The 21,826-nt window shown below is 37.9% G+C and overlaps 1 protein-coding gene across 1 annotated transcript in view; it reads right to left on the minus strand.

The window, feature by feature from the left end:
- roraa (RAR-related orphan receptor A, paralog a) overlaps positions 1-21,826 on the minus strand; it is a 216,939-nt gene that overhangs the window by 22,981 nt on the left and 172,132 nt on the right. The window contains exons 3-6 of the mRNA XM_028822901.2: positions 21,388-21,529; positions 13,958-14,353; positions 6,257-6,378; positions 2,359-2,491 (exon numbers count right to left, since the gene is read on the minus strand). Of these exons, the coding sequence (XP_028678734.2) occupies positions 2,359-2,491; positions 6,257-6,378; positions 13,958-14,353; positions 21,388-21,529 (793 nt within the window). The remainder of the gene's footprint in view (positions 1-2,358; positions 2,492-6,256; positions 6,379-13,957; positions 14,354-21,387; positions 21,530-21,826) is intronic.

The raw sequence follows: 21,826 nt of genomic DNA on the forward strand, positions 1-21,826 counted from the left end.
TCAGACTTTTCAGAACGCTTGGCGGGCGGAACTTTGCAGCGGCGCAGAGAGAGGAGAGAGTATTACAACAAAGTATTGTTATGGTCCCGACAGTTTCCCCATATGACACGAGTCTATAGAAATCGCGTTACTACGAAGTACATTCAGCAGATGCTTTCATTACAACGAAGTGACCTTGAAATGCCTGAATGAATCATCCACAGAGCAGTTAGATCTGTGGTCGCAGCTCAGATGTGCACGTTTGCACAACGATCCCCAAACAGAAACATTGTAAAAAAAAATTCTTTCTTCGAACTTTCCTCGTACTGTTTTTTTTTTTTTGCTGTTTTTGTTTTCTGTAGTTTTCTGTGATACCTTTTGCTTATTGCTTGTCAACATTTGAAAAACATCCATTGGAATTTAACTCATTGTCACCCTCCTATAGAAACGGCAGACACGAAAAAAACAATAACAGTGTTAATGTTTGTGATGTGCAATCTGTTGGAATGGCAAATGCAAAGCATATGTCTTTGTTATATGCAAAAAAAGAAGAAAAATCTCTTGTTGCAAACGTATGCGAACTGCTTAATAACTTTAATAATAATAGAAATGTTATGTAAATTGTGTATAAAACTGCCCCCCCCCCTCTCCCCGACCGGTCCGTGGAAAAATTTGCATCTAATAAAGTGGTCCTTGCTGTCAAAAAGGTTGGGGACCACTGCTGTAGAGGACCTTCAGCATACCTGGGAGTGATTCCAGGTAATACTGATGAGCCACTTGGAATGCTCCCAGGACCTGAATAAGAGGAGCAGCCACACTCAATTGAATGGCCAGAGTCGGGAGAAAGAAGACAAAGCCTGAGGAGGAGTGGCGGCACATAGACTGGCGGCAAGAAAGGACTGTGTATTGGTGTTGGTGCTGGTGATTGTGCACTTTAAACTGTAAATAAACTGGGTGTTGTGTTGAACCTGTGTCCTGCCTGTGTGTGTCCAGGTTAGGGTGGCTTCACAATATATATATATATATATATATATATATATATATATATATATATATATATATATATATATATTATATGTATGTATATGGATACGCACACACACAATATGTATGTAATGCTACGGTATTTCTTGAAATCCTTGTGACAGTGCTACATTTAGAGAGTTAGATAATAAATAGATTTTTTTTATATTTTAAATATTAACATATATGAATACAATTGATTGTTTTTGCTACATCAATAAAGATTTAACTGGAAAATTATATTGCTGCTTCAATTAGTAAAAACATTATTCATGCAAGTAGAATATTATTTATTTATTACCCACTGCTACTCATCATGAATATATGATGGACTTAGGGAGAGAAAGACAATAAAAGCAACATGCTAATATGCTCAAATAAAGTATGAATAGAATATAAAAACATTGCTATTAATAATTCACTTTTACAGTACATAGGACTGAATTACAGCATTAGTCTTTGACATTACTCTACTGAAGCTCCGTAGGGATATCTAAATAGAAGATAAAGTACAAAACATACAATATCAAAATAAGTCCAACTGAAATTCTCATTCTAAATGGGTTCCTTTTAAACGTTAACTAGAAAACCATATCTATATTTTGTTGATTGAGAAATGCTAACTAGAATGAAGCAATGCAAAAATTCAGTTTTTACTGTATTTACTTAATGAATTTTAGGGAGGTGCAGCATTTATTAGTGTTACTTCATGGCACTCGAGTTCAGGGTTTGAATTTGGCATTGATTGCTTAGGGTTTCCACTTGTTTGGTTGTCTTTGTGGGTTCTACTCTGGTTATTCTTTCCACATCCCAGTGACGTGTATTATGGTGATTGGCGACTCTAAGTCACGCTATGTTAGGGTGCTCTGTGATGGGCTGACACCATCCAGGGTTTGCTCCTGCCTTGTGACTGACTCCACTGAAATAGACTCTACCCCATGACCTTGAGCCAGATTCAGTATGTTTGACAATGGAAGTTCAAATTTGCAAATCTGCTTAATACAGTTCAAGGTTGAGGGAAACTGGAGCCTATCCAAGCAGAACTGGACATAAGGCAGTATGAGCCCTGAACAGTCCAGCACTGGGCCCACACATGCACGCAATCACACCTACACTGAGCCGATGTGGAGAACATGAAAACTCTACATAGATAATAACATGGCATTTGAATCACACAGTACTGATCACTACCCCACCATGTAATCCTTGGACAAATAGGAAAGTTGAAATTGTTAATGTTCAGTTAAACAATGATTAAAAACAAAACAATGATTAATCAAAATATATTTTTCATAGCAAAGCAAATTTTTTTAAAAATAATTTGAAGAGAATGAATAATGAAAATTAGTGTCTCACCAGCTTTAAGAAGTACTATTTGATCATTCTGACACAGCTCCATGAAACCATCTATGCGTTTGGCAAACTCCACCACATACTGGATGGCCTCCGTTATTTTGATCGCACAAAGCTGCCACATGACTTCCCTGGGCTGTGAGGAACAAAAAACAACAAAACCGCGTGAGCACAGTTTGTTTCTGGAAATGGAAAGCAGGCGCTCGTGATTGGAGAAAGTTATATACACCAAACTTAGGACAGAAGAGCAGGGTGACTACTCTGTACTCTATCATAGCTCTGATTTTGAATCATCAGTGTTCAATTTCATATCAGAATCTCTTTTATTTGCCAGTACTTAATGTAAAGAAATTTAGCTTTCGAGTTGATAATAACATAACACAACATCATATACACATAACATAACATAAGTTAAACAACAAACAGTATAAATAGTTGTCTAATAGAGCAATTATAAAGGAGAAGCGCAAATGAAAGTAAGTGTGAGTATATATAGTTTGCATGCACACACATACATGTACATAATAAACTACATACGCACAAACACACACTCACACCTTCATATACGAAAGAACACATGAATAAGTGAGGAAGACCAGCTAAATTACTGGTTTGTAGAGGCTATAGCTCTGGGAAAGAAACCATTTAGGAGTGAATTGGTTTTAGTTTTAATTTTACTGAAGGGGAGTTTTTGGAATGTGAGATGATCCATGGTGATCCTTTTGACCGGGTCTATGACATTTGATACTTACAAGCCAATTATTTTCTCAGCAGAGCTCACAACATGCTGTCATTTATTTTTTGAGCAAACCCTTCTTGAATTAAACCAGACAAAAGTGGTGAATATGATCACATTTTCAGTTGTGGCTTTGCAGAATCATGCTAGATGGGCTTGAAAATATTTAATTTTTTTAGTTGCTGTAAAAAATGCATTTGTTGCTAAGCCTTCTTAGTGATGGAAGTGATGTTAGTGTCCCAGTTGAGAGTGTTTGTGACAGTTGTGCCCAAACGTTTGGAGGATTCCATAATATTGACTACAGAATTATGAATTTCTAGAGGGCAAGTTTATAAATGCTGTTTGCGAAAATCAACTACCATTTTCACTGTCTTGGTGGTACTGAGTACCAGACTACTGTAGCGAGCTAAGACAAAAGACAAGTCACCTCCTGTCTGTATGCGGTTTCATTTCCATTAGTTAATTAGTCCAATGATGGTGGTGTCATCTGTGCACTTAATGATATTTACTGAAAGATCAGTGGACCTACAATCATTGGTGTACGTGGAATACAGTAAGGAGTAAAGCACACAGCCTTGAGGGGCTCCTGTGCTGATACAGAGACAGTCTGAGATGTGGAAGGAAGCACAGCCAAACATACTGTTTCCTGCTTGTCAAAAAACTGTAAATTCATTTACAGAGGGCAGCATTCAGTTCAGTTTGTAGAAGTTGTTAATGACAGCTTAGGGAAAATGGCGTTAATTCAGTTCCAAAATCTCGACTGGAGACCTGGATGAAGCAGACATACAAGAACATAGTGAAATACAGCAGCTTTCAGCGCACAACTTATGTCCCTCATGTCTCTTGTATACAAAGAGGTTGAGAGAATGTTACTTGCATTTAATAAAATCAATAAAAAAAAAAAAAGAAAGCTGAACGTTCAATCACATAATTTTCAAATCCATTGTGGTGGCGTACAGAACCTAAATTATGAAAATTGTGTCACTGTCCAAATGCTTACGGACTGGACTATATTTAGTTCAAACAGGTACACTACATTATCACATATAGTTTTGCTAAGTACTGTATATAATATGCTGTTCGCACAACGTCCAAATCGCATAACATCCTATTTCATATAATTTATTGAGGACATTAAGATGCAAATACCTACATTTCAAAATATTTTGTAATATTTTCTAAAATGCAACTTACAATATCTTGTTTTTTTAAATATATTAAGAAATATATTTTTATAATTTTGCAAAATATAAAGCAATACAAAAAACGACAAATAATTTAAAATATATATAGAATAAAACATATTGTACAGTATATCAAATTGCATTTACAGCATGTTTCAAAATATTTTGTAATAGTTTTCTAAAATGCATTTTATAGTATAACATTTTTTGAAAATATATTAAGAAATACGTCCTGCGGTGGGTTGGCACCCTGCCCAGGATTGGTTCCCTGCCTTGTGCCCTGTGTTGGCTGGGATTGGCTCCAGCAGACCCCCGTGACCCTGTGTTCAGATTCAGCGGGTTGGAAAATGGATGAATGGATTAAGAAATACCCATAATTTTGGAAAATATATTGCAATGCATAAAAATGACAATTTGAAATATATACTGTAAAATATATTGTACAGTATAACTGTCATTTAAAGTACATTTCAAAATACATTGTAATGGTTTTCTAAAATACAGCGAGATTCACTTGAAAGAGGCCCCGAATATTCTGTAATAACTCTCACTAGGATGAAGAAACCTGAATGAAACAACGAGCAATGTGCTCCTCAGTATATGGAGCTTCGAACAAGCCAGGATGCCCCTGTGTCAGAGTGATGAGGTAGGTGCCAGACAGCCATCGCGACGTTTAACCTCCATTTGCAACTTCTAGGTGCATAATGCTCGTACCTCTTCACTCAGTCAGTCAACTTCTCATCAGGATGGTGGTGTACAGAATTGAGTAGAGTGTCTTCATGGTGCGAACCTATTGAGTCACCAATTCATTTAAGCGATGTCAGAATCAACTGGATGATCATCAGTTAACGGAAGGTTAGTTCCAGCAAGATGGAGCAACGTGTCACACATCGGCAAGGAGCATGGCAGAAACTGAGTCCTCCTTCAGCAACAGGGTAATTTCAAAGGGGCTTTGGCCACCATGGTCTCTGCATCTGACACCACCAGACTTCTTCCTTTGAGGTCTGCTCAAGGGAAAAGGCTATCGGAACAAACCTCACACTGTGGAAGATCTGAAGGAAAACATCCAACGTGAAATTGCTGATTTTCCCTCCGAGAAGCTTGCTGTGGCAAAATGTGTCTGGCAGAAAACGGAAACCACTTCCAGCATCACATGTAATGCAATCGATTACACATACGACAAGGTATATAGTGTATTTTTTTGGTTCTGATTGCTTCATCCTAACAGGAGTTACAACAGAATATTCGGGGCGTCTTTCGAGTAAATCTCCCTGAATGTCTTACAGTGTATTGCAATTTTAAAATATATTATGAAATGACTTTTTATGTTTTGGAAAATATATATCATTATGGGAATAAAATGGTAATAATTTACATATTTTACATTTCGGTATACAGAAAAATTTTGTGATGTATTTAACCTTCAAGTATGTTATAGCATATTTTGAAATATTTTCATAAAGGTAGTTAATATTTTTTAAATTATATCTTACCTGTATTTAATTTTTTGTGGTCTGAAGCTGGATAAAGTGAGTTTAAGAAATGGATGGCTAGATGAATGTTTATTCATTTTAAAAACAAACAATTCTTCAGAGCTGAAGCCACTTACGGTAATCCTGTGTCATCACTTTTGATTCTAAGTGGGTAGGGAGGGGACCATGTAGGACATAAACACGTTCCAGGTCTCGCTCCCATTCTCCGAGTTTACTCATGTGCAATTACAGTCATATATTTGTAAACATAGAAAGAAATAGTACAATTGTCAACTGATATTTACTTCATTTGTTTGATTACCTGGCTTGACCAGATTTCTCAGTGTCTTATTGCCAAGCCCAAAGCCAATGTCCGGCTGATAGTGACTTATCCATACTCAGTGCTGTAATAACTTCATTTGTTTCATATTTGATTTATTTTTCTTCTATTCACACTTTAATAAAATGAGTTGGACAGACTACACGTTGTAAGGACTCAAAGGCCTAACCTTATTCTGGTAGCTCTCCATTTCCTCCTGCAGGAACGTCTGCCAAGTCATTTGCTGGAGCTCTTCTCTCAAGTACTGACACGTTTCCATGTGAGACTTTGAGATGTTTTGTGCCAGATGTTCTGTTGGGAAGAAAAATACATTTCAAAGTCCGGTGTAAATGCCTTACAAAAGAGTTTAGAATACTAAATAAACCCGTCGTGAATGCCTGACTCAATAGGAATCTGTTTTGAAGTCTATCTGGCTTTTCTCTCCATACTTGAATGCTGCTTTGAAATTCTCACAGTTTGGTCTAGAAGCAAAATTCAGGGATTTACTGTAAATGTCATTTAATTCCACACTGAACCTTGTTACAGTTTTACTCACCTAAAACAGGCATTTCTAAGTAGGCTTTATTTAGACGTGTCATCTTTTTTAAAAACATCAAAACAAAGAAAAACAACTCTACAATGGCTGCTGTACAAATCACATTTAATGTAGCAACCTTTGGGGGAAGAAAAATGCTACATGCGAGTGCACATGCAGTACATATATGAATTTGTCAGTTTTTAAAACCGCATTGCTAGCTCTAAGTTATTATGAGCTAGGAGTCTGCTTTACGCCTGATACTTGCAGGGAGAGGCTCCAGCTCCCTCGTGACTCTGCTCACAATAAGCAGATTTGGAATGTGAACAGAGTCTGTCCCAAGAGAGCTTGGAGCAAATGAGAAGTGAGCTTACACTGCAGGCAGGCTGATTCAACTTGGCAGCATGAGTTTGAGTTTCACCGGGCATCAGCTTGAACACTGGAGAACATGCAAAGTCCATAAGAAGGAGAACCCAGCTGAGTGCTGCAAGAAGACTAAAGCACGGAAATGAGGAAAAGACATTTGTATGCCATGATTTTAGATGGTAGGAGCAACTCTGTATTTCTTTTGTAACTCAAGGGTCTAATTGTTGGTATACTGCTGCTGGCACAGCCTTTGGCTCCCTAAGACTATGTGCAAGAAATACAATTAGTGAAAAGGATAGACAAATATTTTTTAGACTGTGCTATTAGAGAACTGTCACATATTTTCTTACATAAAATATATCATGAGCAAATCAAATTAAAGGAAATATGGGCAGAAAGAAAATATCTAATAACTATTGTAAGTCAAAGGTAAAATTAAAATTAAAAAAACAGCTTAGCAGAATGTGAAACAAGAAGACATAATGTACTAATCCTTTTATATTATCATATAATGAAACCAAAAATAAGGATGAATGGATAGATAGATAGATAGATAGACATTAAATTGAGACAATGAAAATGTTGCTTTCTTTATACTAACAAGTATTTAAGTGTGTGCATGACATAACATTCATGTGTGCTTTCGGGGACTTCATTTTCTGTTTTGACAGTCTGAACATTTTAAATATTGTTTATTTAATTCTGTTTATTATTTTTTAATATTAATCATTTTTACAAATTTAAAAGTTAGAAAATAATGTAACTGCATGGATTAGTAGAGTACATAAAATGCATGTTTTAATAGCATTTTACAAATATTATGTACTCGTTGCTAATATCTGAGCCTAATAATGCTTGTGGTAGCGTATCATGTTTTGATGTGCTGTTCTTAGTTGTTGGTTTTGAATTGTTTATGACTAATTGCTCTTCATATTTCTTAAACAAAAAAACTCTTGAAAGGGGTGCCCAATAGAAAAAAAAAATCCATGTTCAAGTGTAAAGCTAAAACTGTTGGCTGTAATGATATTGGTCATGATGGACAGTGAGCCATTATGGTTTACAACACACACTTGCAGAAGGAGTTATAATTCATCATTATTTTTGCTGTATATAATGACTTCTATAGTGAACACCATCAAAACAAATACAATGAAGGTATTGCAATACATAATGTAAAGAGGCTAGATTAAAACATTCACAGAAAAATACATAATAAAAAATATTGATAATACTACCAGCCACCACTAGGAGGCAGCACAATCATGTAGAATCAGTAGAAGTCACAGTACTTATTGACAAGACTGCAACAACTCCAAATGAGAAGAGCAACGCTCGAAAATTTTTCATCCATCTACATTCGAATTGTTAAATTTGTAAAAATTATTAAAATAAAAAAAAATAGACGTAAATAAACAATATTTAAAATGTTTAGACTTTCAAAATTGTTAAGTCCCTGAAAACACACATGAATGTTATTGAGCATGGAAAAGGGACTATATAAATAAAATGTATTATTATTATTTATTATTATTATATCATGCACACATTTACAAACTTGTTAGTTAGAGACAATGAAAATGTTGCTTTCTTTATACTACCTATCTATCTATCTCTCTATCTATCTGACAGTATAGCATCTATATACAGTATTGCCTTTCATGATCTATATAGCTCTCTACTGCTATCTATATGGTGTCTTTTATTATCTATCTGTGTATTTACTGATATATGACACTATATATGGTGTCATTTATTACCTATCTGCAGCAATTATCTTGCACAAAACCTTTTATTATCCATCTATTTAGCTATCTACTGTTTTGTGACACTACCTACAGTATATAGTGCCTTTCATTATCTTTCTGTCTATTTACTTCTCTGAGACATTACAGTATATATACAATACCTTTCATTAGCTATCTGTCTTACACAGTACCTATCATTACCTATTTATATGTCTATAAGTCACAATCTTTATGCTTCCTTCTAGCGGTTCCCACCAGCGACACCCAAGGACCCTAACAGGGCTGCCCTTTGTATCTATATATTGCCTTTCATAAATCTGACAGTTTACTGCTAGAGTGCTTTCATATATTGCTTTATATTTTATATTTATATTTGCCTGCGGTGGGTTGGAGCCCTGCCCGGGAAAGTTGCCTGCCTTGCGCCCTTGTGTTGGCTGGGATTGGCTCCAGCAGACCCCCGTGACCCTGTGTTCAGATTCAGCGAGTTGGAAAATGGATGGATGGATGGATTTATATTTGCTTCAGATCTATCTATCTATCTATCTATCTATCTATCTATCTATCTATCTATCTATCTATCTATCTATCTATCTATCTATCTATCTATCTATCTATCTATCTATCTATCTATCTATCTATCTATCTATCTATCTATCTATCTATCTATCTATCTATCTATCTATCTATCTATCTATCTATCTATCTATCATATAGTGGCCCTCCAGCTCTTAACAGCTGCTACACCTGCAGGTTTTCATTGCTGGCAGTCCCTTAACCAGAGCCACAATGTTCCTTTTAATTACACTCTTACTTAATTACACATCTTATTTTGTTGCTTCTGTTCTACCCTCCAGGGTGACATTTAGCAAAGCTGCACGCTATTAACATGACACCAAACCCCCGGAGTCCATTCCGTCTCTATGTTGCTTGTTAATGGCTTGCTATTATTTCTTTCTAAATGGCCTTTTAAAGAGCAGCCAATTTGCACTAAAAAGGATCAGGTATGAGTGGCAATGCCTTGGCAATGCTGTTTCACCACAGGATACATTGTTATCTGCACTCGTGTCCACTCATCAGACCAGTATACAATTTAAACAATAATTTACAGAGAAAGAAAGCCCAAAAGATTCAACTCAGAGAGCTGGGTACTCAAATCCTACCACAAAAGACAAAATGGTGTTTATAAAATATTCCTAACAAGCAAAACTCGCAGGAAGGCTACTTTTAAATCGCCAGGGGGTGTGCAGATGCTACTAATCTAAGGATAAAAGGCAACTGAAGTAAAACTGTCGTGCAAAAAGCAGAAATTCGCCTGTGATTCAAGAGAGGTTCCAACATTGCTGTCCTGTAACTTGTCTCCTTCTCTAACAGACCTGTGACTCTACAAAGGAGTGTGAGTTGGACAAAAGTCTGTCTGGGTGGGAGGAAGACAAACCAAAAAATAGTTCATTATAAAGTTAGAGTGTGGCATTTAGAAGTTTTATTAAAAAGTTGCTAAGTCGGAAAGATGTTTTTAGGGAGCATCTTCAGAGCTCTAATGACATAAGAATAATGGAGCTGAAGAACAGTTTTTGTCTGCTCCCGTTTTACTGATAGACTGGAAGACCCCTGATGTCATTTCTGTTCCGAACTCAGAAATCCTGCATGTTTATATATTTAAAGGTGTTTTCACTTCTAGTTCATTCGGATTTCTCTGGTAGGCTGACTCGTTTAGGTAGATGTGAAGATGCCAATAGCTCTCTGATGCAGAATAAAACAAACAGACCAAGACGCTTTAGAAATGGTCCCGGTGATGTACCAAGTGAGCCCTGGAGATGGTTTGTGTGAGGTGTGAATATGAACTGACACTGGACCAGTCTAACTACAGGAAATACTGTGCATTGTGGGAAACATTTATGATAGTAATGAAATACAGAAATACATATACATAAATACAAGTTGCACAGAAATGCAGGAGAGCAGGCTGAAGTGGTATGAACATGTGATGAAGACAAAGACAGATGAAAATGAGGAAGACTAAAAACAGAGGTGGATAGATGAAGCAAAAGAAATAAATGAGTCTGACTGCGAAGGATGGCTGTATGGAGAGGGCTGATCGGGCACATAAACTCTTCACAGAAGTGAGAAGAAGTAAAGAGGGTGAAGACATAGATGTCCTCTGAGTGTCATCACACTTTGTGCTTGAGGTAGATGTTGAAGAAACATCGTTTGATACTATGTAGTAAATTATAATCAGATATTCCAAAGCAAATGTTATTAAGGGATAGGTACAGTCCTGAGCACAGTAAACGTGATCTGAAATAAACTAAAAAGATATGATGCTCATACCGTATAGTATACTGGAGCATAAACACACAACATCAGGCATTGACATTGAGTTCACCCGATGTGAACAGGTTCGCTGTTTAAATGAAATTAAAGCACATCACTGTGTCCCCTCACCAGAGCCTGCTATGTACAGTTGCTTGGATTAAGCGCGACCTTTCAAAAGCTAGCAAGTATCAGATTCATGATTTCGTTTATAGGCATTCTGCATTTCATAAAAAACAACACACAAATATTGCAAACATGCTGGTGCACAAGTGCAGCTCTTGTTTACTCCCCATAATGATTTTTTTTTTTTTGGAAAAAATTATTTCTGCCCAATGAAAGAAGTCCACGACCCACCCGTGGGGTGTTTATTGTAACCTTTGGATGTCTTGAAATTTTGCTGTGTGAAATACAACTGAATCAATTAGAGACTAAAACAAAGTATTTAATCATCTCCTGATTCAGCACAAAGCAAACGGAGTAGGAATTTGAAAACACCTTGAGAGTTCGGGGAACCTGAAGTCGGTGTTCACTTTCAAACCAGCAACTGAGGATTTTCTAGTCTTGGTCCATAACGGCCTTGAATGTGCTATTTGTTACTGTTACTTGCTTATTTTTTGTTTTTGTCTGGTCATTAAACGAGTTCTACGGATGACTCCAGTGCTTGGTCTTGTTGTTCTAGTATCATTACAACATTAAGTAATAGTACCAAAACTAACTAGAATATGTCGGAAGACATGAACAAAATCAAGCTATGGTAAATATTGGTAAAACAGACATTCCTGTAAAGGATCCTATTCAAATATTTCCCAAAACTGGCATTTAAACAATTGCTGGACACATGCGATTACCGGGCATTTTGTAAAATGTAACTTTCCCCCAACAGGTAGAACTTCTTCACCCAATTTGCTTTGAGAGCGATTATTAAACAAAAACGATCCACGTCCACACTAACGTTTTCACATTTTTTAGGAGAGTATCTCCATCCACAATAAAATGACTGATAATGCATATTTTGTAGCCATTTGTCTACATTAGCCATACGCATATCAGTGGGAAGAGGAAGTGAGTTCCTTGATGGGACGGTTATGCCACCAGCCATGGGATTCATCACAAAACCGTAGTGACCTGTAAATTATTTGCCTTTTGTCCAAGTATGTAGTATTTCAACTGTACAAAACGTAATTTAAATGAGAACACAACAAGCTCTTTGGAAAGAAACTCCTCTGTAGTGATGGGTCGTTCTTTTTGAACGAATCTTTAATGTGACTCGGGAAGAACGAGTCGTCTCGTGGGAGTGATTCGTTCAGTCGCGCATGCGCATTTGCGCAACTTCCTATAGTTTCTGTATTGGAGTTACTAAGTTATTAAGTGGACACGTGACAAAAGAACGAACGACTCGAAAGACTCGAGGAATGAACTAATCAATTCTCTTTCCGGCTCAGACTGCATAGGTTAAGCTTATGGGGCTGTCACGTGATGAACGAACGACTCAAACCTTAAGACTCGAGAGATGAACTAATCAATTCTGTTTCCGGCTCAGACTGCATACTAGGTTAAGCTTATGGGGCTGTCACGTGATAAATGAACGACTCAAACCCGAAAACTTGTCAGATAAGAGGCGAGGTGAGCGAATCATAGACTAAAGACCCAGGTAAACAATGAATTAATATTTTCTGTTTCTTATAGCATTATAGTTTTGTCTTGTTTGTAGTGTGATCAACATTTGTGTAAACAGTAGATGTGTTAGGGAGGTAACAGGCAACATTTTAATTATATTTTGCTAAAATGAACGAAATGACTCGAAAAAAGATTCTTTCATTTTGCTGAACGAGACTCAAAGGTCCGAGTCGGTAAAATGATCCGAACTTCCCATCACTGCTCCTCTGTGTCTGATATGTTGGCAAAAGGTTGTCTTCCGTGAAGGGTGACCAATCAGGGAATGAGACATTGTAAAGAGCAGGATCCAATCAGGGAAGTTGATGTAATAAGCACAAACCAATCAAAGCACGATTAGAGCCTTCATTTTCAAAACTCTACTTTTCACTCATCCACACTGCAATGTTGAGCCTGCATTTTCTGAAGTATACGGTTCTGAAGAGCATTTTCAAAAGTCTCCAATTTTGGGGGTTAAAAACGCTGGTGAAGTGTGGAAAAATGGCGAAAATGGAGATTAATGTCCATGTTAATGTAGCTTAAGTATCAGTGAAAAGTAAATAGAAGAACAGTGAAGTACTCGTATAAATATGAAGTTGTAAAAGAATAAGTCGATACAAGACATGTGGCAGAGTTATAGAATGAAAGCAAGACCACAAACTAGTCACCAAATCTTTTTGTAAAACACACAATTCTGTAAAGGAATTCTACTTAAATTCTTAGGGATGTTCTTCTGATGAATGGCACTAAATGAAATTATATATCTATATAAGTATAGCTCATGCTTTATCTCTTTTTAGATATTTATTTATGGCTCATGGCATCACAGCAATTGGAGCACTAGAAGGTGACATGGTTCCTTGGATGGAACCTTGAATGCTTACTTTTGATGACTATGCTTTGTTCTTTGGGACAATGGAGGACAGCGTAAATCAGTCAGCAGGAGTGCTTCTACATCTTGCATGGAAATATAATGACTTTTGCTCTGTTAATGCATTTAGGTTTCTTCTCCTTTTCTTTTTTGTCTGTAAAAGCAGCCCCTGGCCTCTAAAAAGAATAGGCTACATACCACAAAGGAGATAGAACTGATTTCCCTAGGGATCTGATCACACAGATTTTTAATTGGCCCCAATTACTATAAACTAATTACTAAAAACTATTTAATGAACCTTTTATCTGATGAGCTTTGATGCTCCCATTAGTGTAAGCATTTTCAGTCCCAAACCCTTTGGTTTTCTTTCTATCTTTCCCCACTGACAACATGGCCCCTGGTCCTTACCGAGTTCTGCCATAGACACTGTAGGAGAGGTCTCGCCGTTTGTAAAGGAGCAGTATGGAAAGAAGCCTGATCCTTGTGTGAAGTCACATATTGGTTCAGGTTTGATGCCATTGATGTCCAGTCCTGACTGATCCGGTGAAGGCTGAATATCTAGGTAGAAGCTATTGACAGCAGAATCAGCTTTACTGCCGTCAGTGGTATGGCCGTCAATGTAGCTGCTAAGGTCTTCATTCAGATCTGTTAATCCATTGCTGGAGAGGCTATAGGTGGGTGTCAGTGGTTCTGCTTCTCCTGGCTGTTGTTGCTGATCACGCTGCTGCTGCTGCATCCTGTGTTTCTGTACTTCTGCATATAGACTGTCCCGCTGTTTCTTTGACATCCTGCCAAACTTGACAGCTACAAGGAAGAAAAATGACAAAACTTACAAAATCAAGAAAACACCATCAACCGCTAAAGAGAATATTAAAAAAAAAAATCATCTATTGTGCTGCACCAGCTTATCAACAGTGAGAGATACACACCACTGTAGTTTCTGATACTAAAGGCAGCCTCTTGACCTACTCTGGAATAAATGGTCTGATGGTGTTCGTGGAAGACAAGAAGATAAAAAAAAATACTGCCCAGCTTTCAGAATTAAAGAGAAAGCACATTCTCTGAAGTTTTGCAGGATATACTGTATATGTGTGGGTCAAAGGAAAGAATGTAAATGATCATTAAACCAGAGCACATGTCAAAGCCTCTGTAGGGCATTACTAATATTTTTGAAAATGATGATACATGTATGCATTTTTTGTTTTTCTTTTTATTCAGCTCTCCTTCTGATTCTGCTTTCTAGGTTTTCTTTAATCTTCCCTGTTTGCAGCCTCCCTTCGAGTCACTGAGAAGTCCTCAATTAGCTGAAACATATTTGAACAAATTAACCAGTCATATAGTTGATGCTGGGCCAGCTTATTATTATTGCTGCTCAGTTGATTAACACTTTTAAGCAGGAGGTTTACAATATCATCATATTTTACAACTTGTTTAAAGTGGGAGCACAGGCTGTTAAGTCTCTAGAACTGAAATTACCAATCTGAAGATTAAAGGCCAGTGCCTTAGGCTCTACATCACACTGCCCACCTTTAACTAGAACTGAAAAAGATCTGTTTGATAATTGTGACTTGTGAGCCTAATGCAGCTTATGTGGGGACTGTTCTTTTGGATTTAGGATGATTAAAGCAAGGGCAGCACGGTGGTGCAGTGGTAGCGCTGCTGCCTCGCAGTTAGGAGACCCGGGTTCGCTTGCCCTGCGTGGAGTTTGCATGTTCTCCTCGTTTCTGCGTGGGTTTCCTCCAAGTGCTCCGGTTTCCTCCCACAGTCCAAAGACATGCAGGTTAAGTGCATTCACGATCCTAAATTGGCCTTGGTGTGTGTGTGTGTGTGTGTGTGTATGTGTGTGTGTGTCCTGCGGTGGGTTGGCGCCCTGCCCGGGATTGGCTTTAGCAGACCCCCATGACCCTGTGTTTGGATTCAGCGGGTTAGAAGATGGATGGATGATTAAAGCAGGTCTGACCCATTACGTTCAGGCAGAGGCCATGAGTGAACATGTGGCCATTAGGTGCACTGTGCACAGATAGGGGAAAAGGTGCTGTTTGGGTCTGAAAAGAGCACAGTCTATACATAACATAGTTACCTATACCTGGCAAGTTTTTCATAAAAAACTCACTGAATATGCAAAATGTGTGAGTATTTATAATGGTGAGGAAACATTCTAGAAGGCGCCTGCACTCCGCAGCACTGGATGTACAGTCATCAGCATTCCCAACTGGCCGATGATTGTACTGCTCCAATGGCTTCTCTTCAGCCTGTATATGTCTGCTTAAATGATTATACTACTGTACATTGTATATTGGGAGTGGAAGCTGCATTTTAAAGTAAGTTAAATATTAATACTATAAATACTAATATATATATATATATAGATATATAGTTGAAATCAAAAGTTTATGTACACTTAGGGTGAATTCTTTAAAACTCACTTTCTAACACCTCCACAGATTTTATATTAACAACAAACTATAAATTTGCCATATAGTTTAAGACATTTACTTTGTTTATGTAAACTTGTGACCCAATGGAACTGTGATATAGTCAATAAAAACAGAAAAAAATTACTTTTTCCCCACCCAAAGCAGATGTCTTAAACAATATGCCAAAATTATAGTTTGGTAGTATAAAATCTGTGGAAGGCTTATAAAGCGAGTTTTAAAGCTTCCATAATTGTATGGAAACTTCTGACTTCAACTGTATATATGTACACTGTTTCAGCCGTGGAATGACCAAATGGGGGAGGCAGCTTGATGGATGAGGTCTCCAGGAGTCTAAAATTATCCAAATCTTATTATGTGATATTATCTACTGTTAAATTCTGCTCCATACTTCTAAAAAATTTTTACTTTTCATTTTTTTATTGAGGATTTGTTCTGTTCTGTGTATTGTATTGTACTGTATTGACCCCCTTCTTTTGACACCCACTGCACGCCCAACCTACCTGGAAAGGGGTCTCTCGTTGAACTGGCTTTCCCAAGGTTTCTTCCATTTTTCCCTACTAGGTTTTTTTGGGAGTTTTTCCTTGTCTTCTTAGAGAGTCAAGGCTGGGGGGCTGTCAAGAGGCAGGGCCTGTGTGATTTTGGGCTATACAAAAATAAACTATGTATGTATGTATGTATGTACTAGGGGGCTTTGCCCCCTGCTTGCTTTGCTTGCCAACCCCCGGCCTGTGCTACGCAGCAGCCACTTCGTGTCTCTGCCGCTCGCGTATGTGGATTTCACTTTCACCAAATAACAAATCTTTAATTCTCGCAAATACGCCTCTTCAAATCTCTTGGCACTAAGTCTCATCTCACGTAACTTGAAATTATCTCATATAGAAATCCAAGAAAACTTCTTTGTCCGTGTTTTTCAGATTAATTTCATGTGAAGTGCGATACTTTTGGACGTATGGATTTACATTCATTATTGGTTGTAGAATTGTCTGATCATTTAACTCTTTTGATTCTTTGTTGCATCGCTTCTCCGTGATCATAAATATAAATGTGACCAAATTGTGTTTTTTTTAAAATTAATCTTGTAGTAGTTTTAATTGTTGCGGGACCACATATTTTCATGGTGTATGGTCCTGAATCGTGTAAATCTACGTTTTGAGCATTCAATGATACGAACGCGAACAGATTATTGTAGATTCAGATATTTTACCTGTAGTGTTTGTGGATTTCAAATTCACCAAATAACAAATCTTTTATTTCTCGTGGATACGCCTCTTCATTGGGAAGAATCACTACTTTTCCCTGATGGCAACACGAATTACATGATTTACATCTCCGACTTAAACTTTAAAGCCAAACAATATATCAAATCACCTATGTCCATATATTCAATCTCTTTTCCCTGTTTCGTTATTTCACCAAGTAATAATTTCTGTTTGTTTGCTCCGATATTTTTTAAACCTCTTTACGTCGATTTATTTTGTCATCTACTCTTTGTCTTTTATTTCTGGCCTCGGGCGTGGTTAAATGTCTTGGCACAAAGTCTCATCTAGCGGGACTTGAAATTATCTCTCTGAAAAAGTCATGTCTTGTCCCAGGCTAAAAAGTCTCGTTTTGTCCCAGGATTTTTTTATATAATAGAGAGATATACAGTATATGAGGCATTAGACGAACAAGAGCACTAAACAGAGCAAATGCTTTTTAGACAAGCCATATATTAGATTTGCTATTAGCTAAGACAACCAAACAAGCTTGATGGACTGAATGCTCTCCCCTCATATGTCAAGTTTCTTATTTTCCCATGTACCACATTCTGGCTAATCTACTAAAGGTACGCACAAATGATTCACAAAATACAAAAATAACCAAGCGACAGTTCAGTGTTGTCTGTTGGGTTATGCCAGTTTCTTTAAAGTATTCTGTAACAAGGTTCGGACAAAAAAAATGTTAACACAGCTTATTAAATGCCTGAATTACAGTACTGTGCAAAAGTTTAAGGCAGGTGTGAAAAAATGCTGTAAACAAAGAATGCTTTCAAAAATGGAAGTGTTAATCATTTATTTTCATCAATCAACAAAATGCAGTGAATGAACAAAAGAGAAATCTAAATCAAATCAATATTTGGTGTGCCTTCAAAACAGCATCAATTCTTCTAGGTGCACTTGCACACAGTTTTTGAAGGAACTCGGCTGGTAGGTTGTTCCAAACATCTTGGAGAACTAACCACAGATCTTCTGTGGATGTAGGCTTCCTCACATCCTTCTGTCTCTTCATGTAATCCCAGACACACTCGATGATGTTGAGATCAGGGCTCTGTGGGGGCCATACCATCACTCACAGGACTTCTTGTTCTTCTTTATGCTGAAGATACTTCTTAATGACTTTGGCTGTATGTTTGGGGTCGTTGCCCTGCTGCAGAATAAATTTGGGGCCAATCATACGCCTCCCTGATGGTATTGCATGATGGATAAGTATCTGTCTGTATTTCTCAGCATTGAGAACACCATTAATCCTGACCAAATCTCCAACTCCATTTGCAGAAATGCAGCCCCAAACGTTCAAGGAACCTCCACCATGCTTCACTGTTGCCTGCAGACACTCATTATTGTACCGCTCTCCAGCCCTTCGATGAACAAACTGCCTTCTGCTACAGCCAAATATTTCAAATTTTGACTATCAGTCCAGAGCACCTTCTGCCATTTTTCTGCACCCCAGTTCCTATGTTTTCGTGCATACTTGAGTCGCTTGGCCTTGTTTCCACGTCGGAGGTATGGCTTTTTGGCTGCAACTCTTCCATGAAGACCACTTCTGGCCAGACTTCTCCGGACAGTAGATGGGTGTACCTGGGTCCCACTGGTTTCTGCCAGTTCTGAGCTGATGGCACTGCTGGACATCTTCCGATTTCGAGGGTAATAAGCTTGATGTGTCTTTCATCTGCTGCACTAAGTTTCCTTGGTTGACCACTGCGTCTACGATCCTCAACGTTGCCCGTTTCTTTGTGCTTCTTTAAAAGAGCTTGAACAGCACATCTTGAAACCCCATTCTGCTTTGAAATCTTTGTCTGGGAGAGACCTTGCTGATGCAGTAGAACTACCTTGTGTCTTGTTGCTGTGCTCAGTCTTGCCATGACATGAAACTGTCTTCCTCAACCTCACCTTGGTAGCATAGTTTGGCTGTTCCTCATCCAGTTTTAAGCCTCCTACACAGCTGTTTCTGTTTCAGTTAATGACTGTGTTTCAACCTACGTGTGACATTGATGATCATTAGCACTTGTTTGGTATAATTGGTTGATCAGACACCTGACTAGAATCCTACAAAATCCCTGACTTTGTGCAAGTGTACCTATAAGAATTGATGCTGGTTTGAAGGCAAAAGGTAGTAACACCAAATATTAATTTGATTTAGATTTTTCTTTTGTTCGCTCACTTTGCATTTTGTAAATTGATAACAATAAACAATCATTATTTATATTTCTGAAAGCATTCTTTGTTTACAGCATTTTTTCACACCTGCCAAAAACTTTTGCACAGTACTGTATGTAATCCATCCACCTATCCCTTTATTTTCTATTCAGTTTTATCAGTGATACAGTGGACATGGAGAGTATTCAGACCCCTTCTCTTCCTTCACATTCTGCTCTGTTTTAGCCTTGTGCTAAAATCATTTAAATTCATTTTTTCCCCCCACATCAGGCAACACTCAACATGCCAGAATGACAAAGTGAAAACAGGATCTGAGACGTTTTTGCAAATGTATTAAAATCAAAAACTGAAATGTCACATTGGCACAAGTATTCAGACCATTTACTATGACACTTGACATTTGCTTCAGGTGCATCCCATGGATCACTGTTGAGATGTTTCTACACCGTATTTGGAGTCCACCTGTGGTCAACTGAATTGTTTGGACATGACTAGGAAAGGCACACACCTGTCTGTAGAAGGTCCAACAGTTGAGCAGAAACCAAGCCATGAGGTTGAAGGAATTTCTTGCAGAGCTGAGAGACAGGAGTGTGTCAAGGCATAGATCATGGGAAGGCAACAAGAAAAATTCCTGTGGCATTGAAGATTCAAAAGTGTACAATTTCCTTGTTAATTCTTAAATGGAATAAGTTTGTAGCAACCGCAACTCTTTCTAGAGCTGGCTGCCCAGCCATTCTACACAACCATGAGAGAAGGGCCATGGTAAAAGGGATGATTAAAAGAATAATGTTCCCTTTGGCTTATCTCCAGTTGACCCTATGTAGAGATGGGGGACACTTCCAGAAACACAAGCATTACTCTTAACACTCCACCAGCCTGAACTTTATGACTGAGGTGCCAGTCAAAAGCCTCTCTTCAATAATAGACACAAGAAAGCCCACATGGAACTGGTAAAAAAAAAAGCACCTAAAGAACTCTCAGACTGTGAGAAACAAGATTCTCTGGTCTGATAAAAATCAAGATTAGCATCATGTCTGGAGGAAACCAGGCAGCACTCACTACCTGGACATTACCATTCCAATGGTGAAGCATGGTGGTAGCGGTAACATGCTGTGGGGCCAAATACTGTGAAAACTATTTAGGGTTGAGGGAAAGCTCAATAATGCAAACAACAGAGACATCCTTAATGTCAATCTTCTCTCAAGTGCTCTGGACCTTACACTGGGCCAAAGGTTCACCTTCCAACAGGACAATGACCCTAAACACAAGGTAAAGACAACACAGAGTGGCTTAGTTACACATCTGTGAATGTTCTTCCCTGAGTCTGGACTTGAACCCAATTGAAAAATTCTGGGGAGACCTGAAAGCAGTTGTCCATGACCTGTAGAGAAGAATGACAGAAATTCACCAAATCCAGGTGTGTAAAGTTTGCCCTGTGATACACATGAGGATGTCAGGTTAGAATCGCTGCAAACTAAGTACTGAGTAAAGGGTCTGAATGCTTGTGTCTTTGTAATATTTCAGTTTTTTATTCTTTATGCATTTGCAAAAAACCCTGTTTTCGCTATTCTGTTGAATTGAGTGTTGCTTGATGTTTGAGAAAAATGAATATAAATGATTTTAGCCAAAGGCAGCAACATAGCAAAATGTGAAAACAGTGAAGGAGTACACTTTAGATGGATGGTTCTTAAATAAGTGTGTGTGTGTCAATGCACACTGCATGAACAGCTTCAAAAGTAATTTTCCAGCTCATACATCCCTCTTTTAGAAAACCCAATTAAAGAATGGGAAATAACTTCTATGTTACAAAGTTATATCAATTATTGTAATAACGGTAGCAGTACCACGTCTAATTAGGGGAAACGTAGCAGAGCAGGTTATAACATGCCTTAAGTAAAGAAATGAAAAACAAACATGATCATAAGCTGTAAAGTCATTTAAAGGCCAGAAAGTCAAATGGCACTAGAAAAAGCAAAAAATATACCATCACGTGACATTCCAACAGCGAGACACTTCTGTAGTCGGCAGTGCTGACAGCGATTGCGACTGGTTCGGTCTATCAGACAGTTCTTTTGCCGAGGACACGAGTACGTAGCGTTACTCTGCTGACTTCGTCTGAAGAAGCCCTGTGTAAAAAGACATGCAGAATTGTAACAGAATTACTCAAAGTACAGGTTAAATCCAACATTGGTCATTATTATTCATAATTTATGCTTTAATCCAAACCAACCAACAAATATCCAGCACATTGTTTCCATATTTTTACACGATTAAGTGACCTGCTAAGGTAGTGAGTTGGTGCTGATAGAACCAGCATCTGTGAGATTTTCAGTCCGGCACCTTAGCCATCATAACACACTTACATGTTTAATAATGTGAGGGAGCAACAGTAGACAAATAATACAATTTCATGGAAGCAGTAA

Source organism: Erpetoichthys calabaricus, chromosome 17 (assembly GCF_900747795.2).
Source record: "Erpetoichthys calabaricus chromosome 17, fErpCal1.3, whole genome shotgun sequence".
Classification (NCBI taxonomy): domain Eukaryota; kingdom Metazoa; phylum Chordata; class Cladistia; order Polypteriformes; family Polypteridae; genus Erpetoichthys; species Erpetoichthys calabaricus.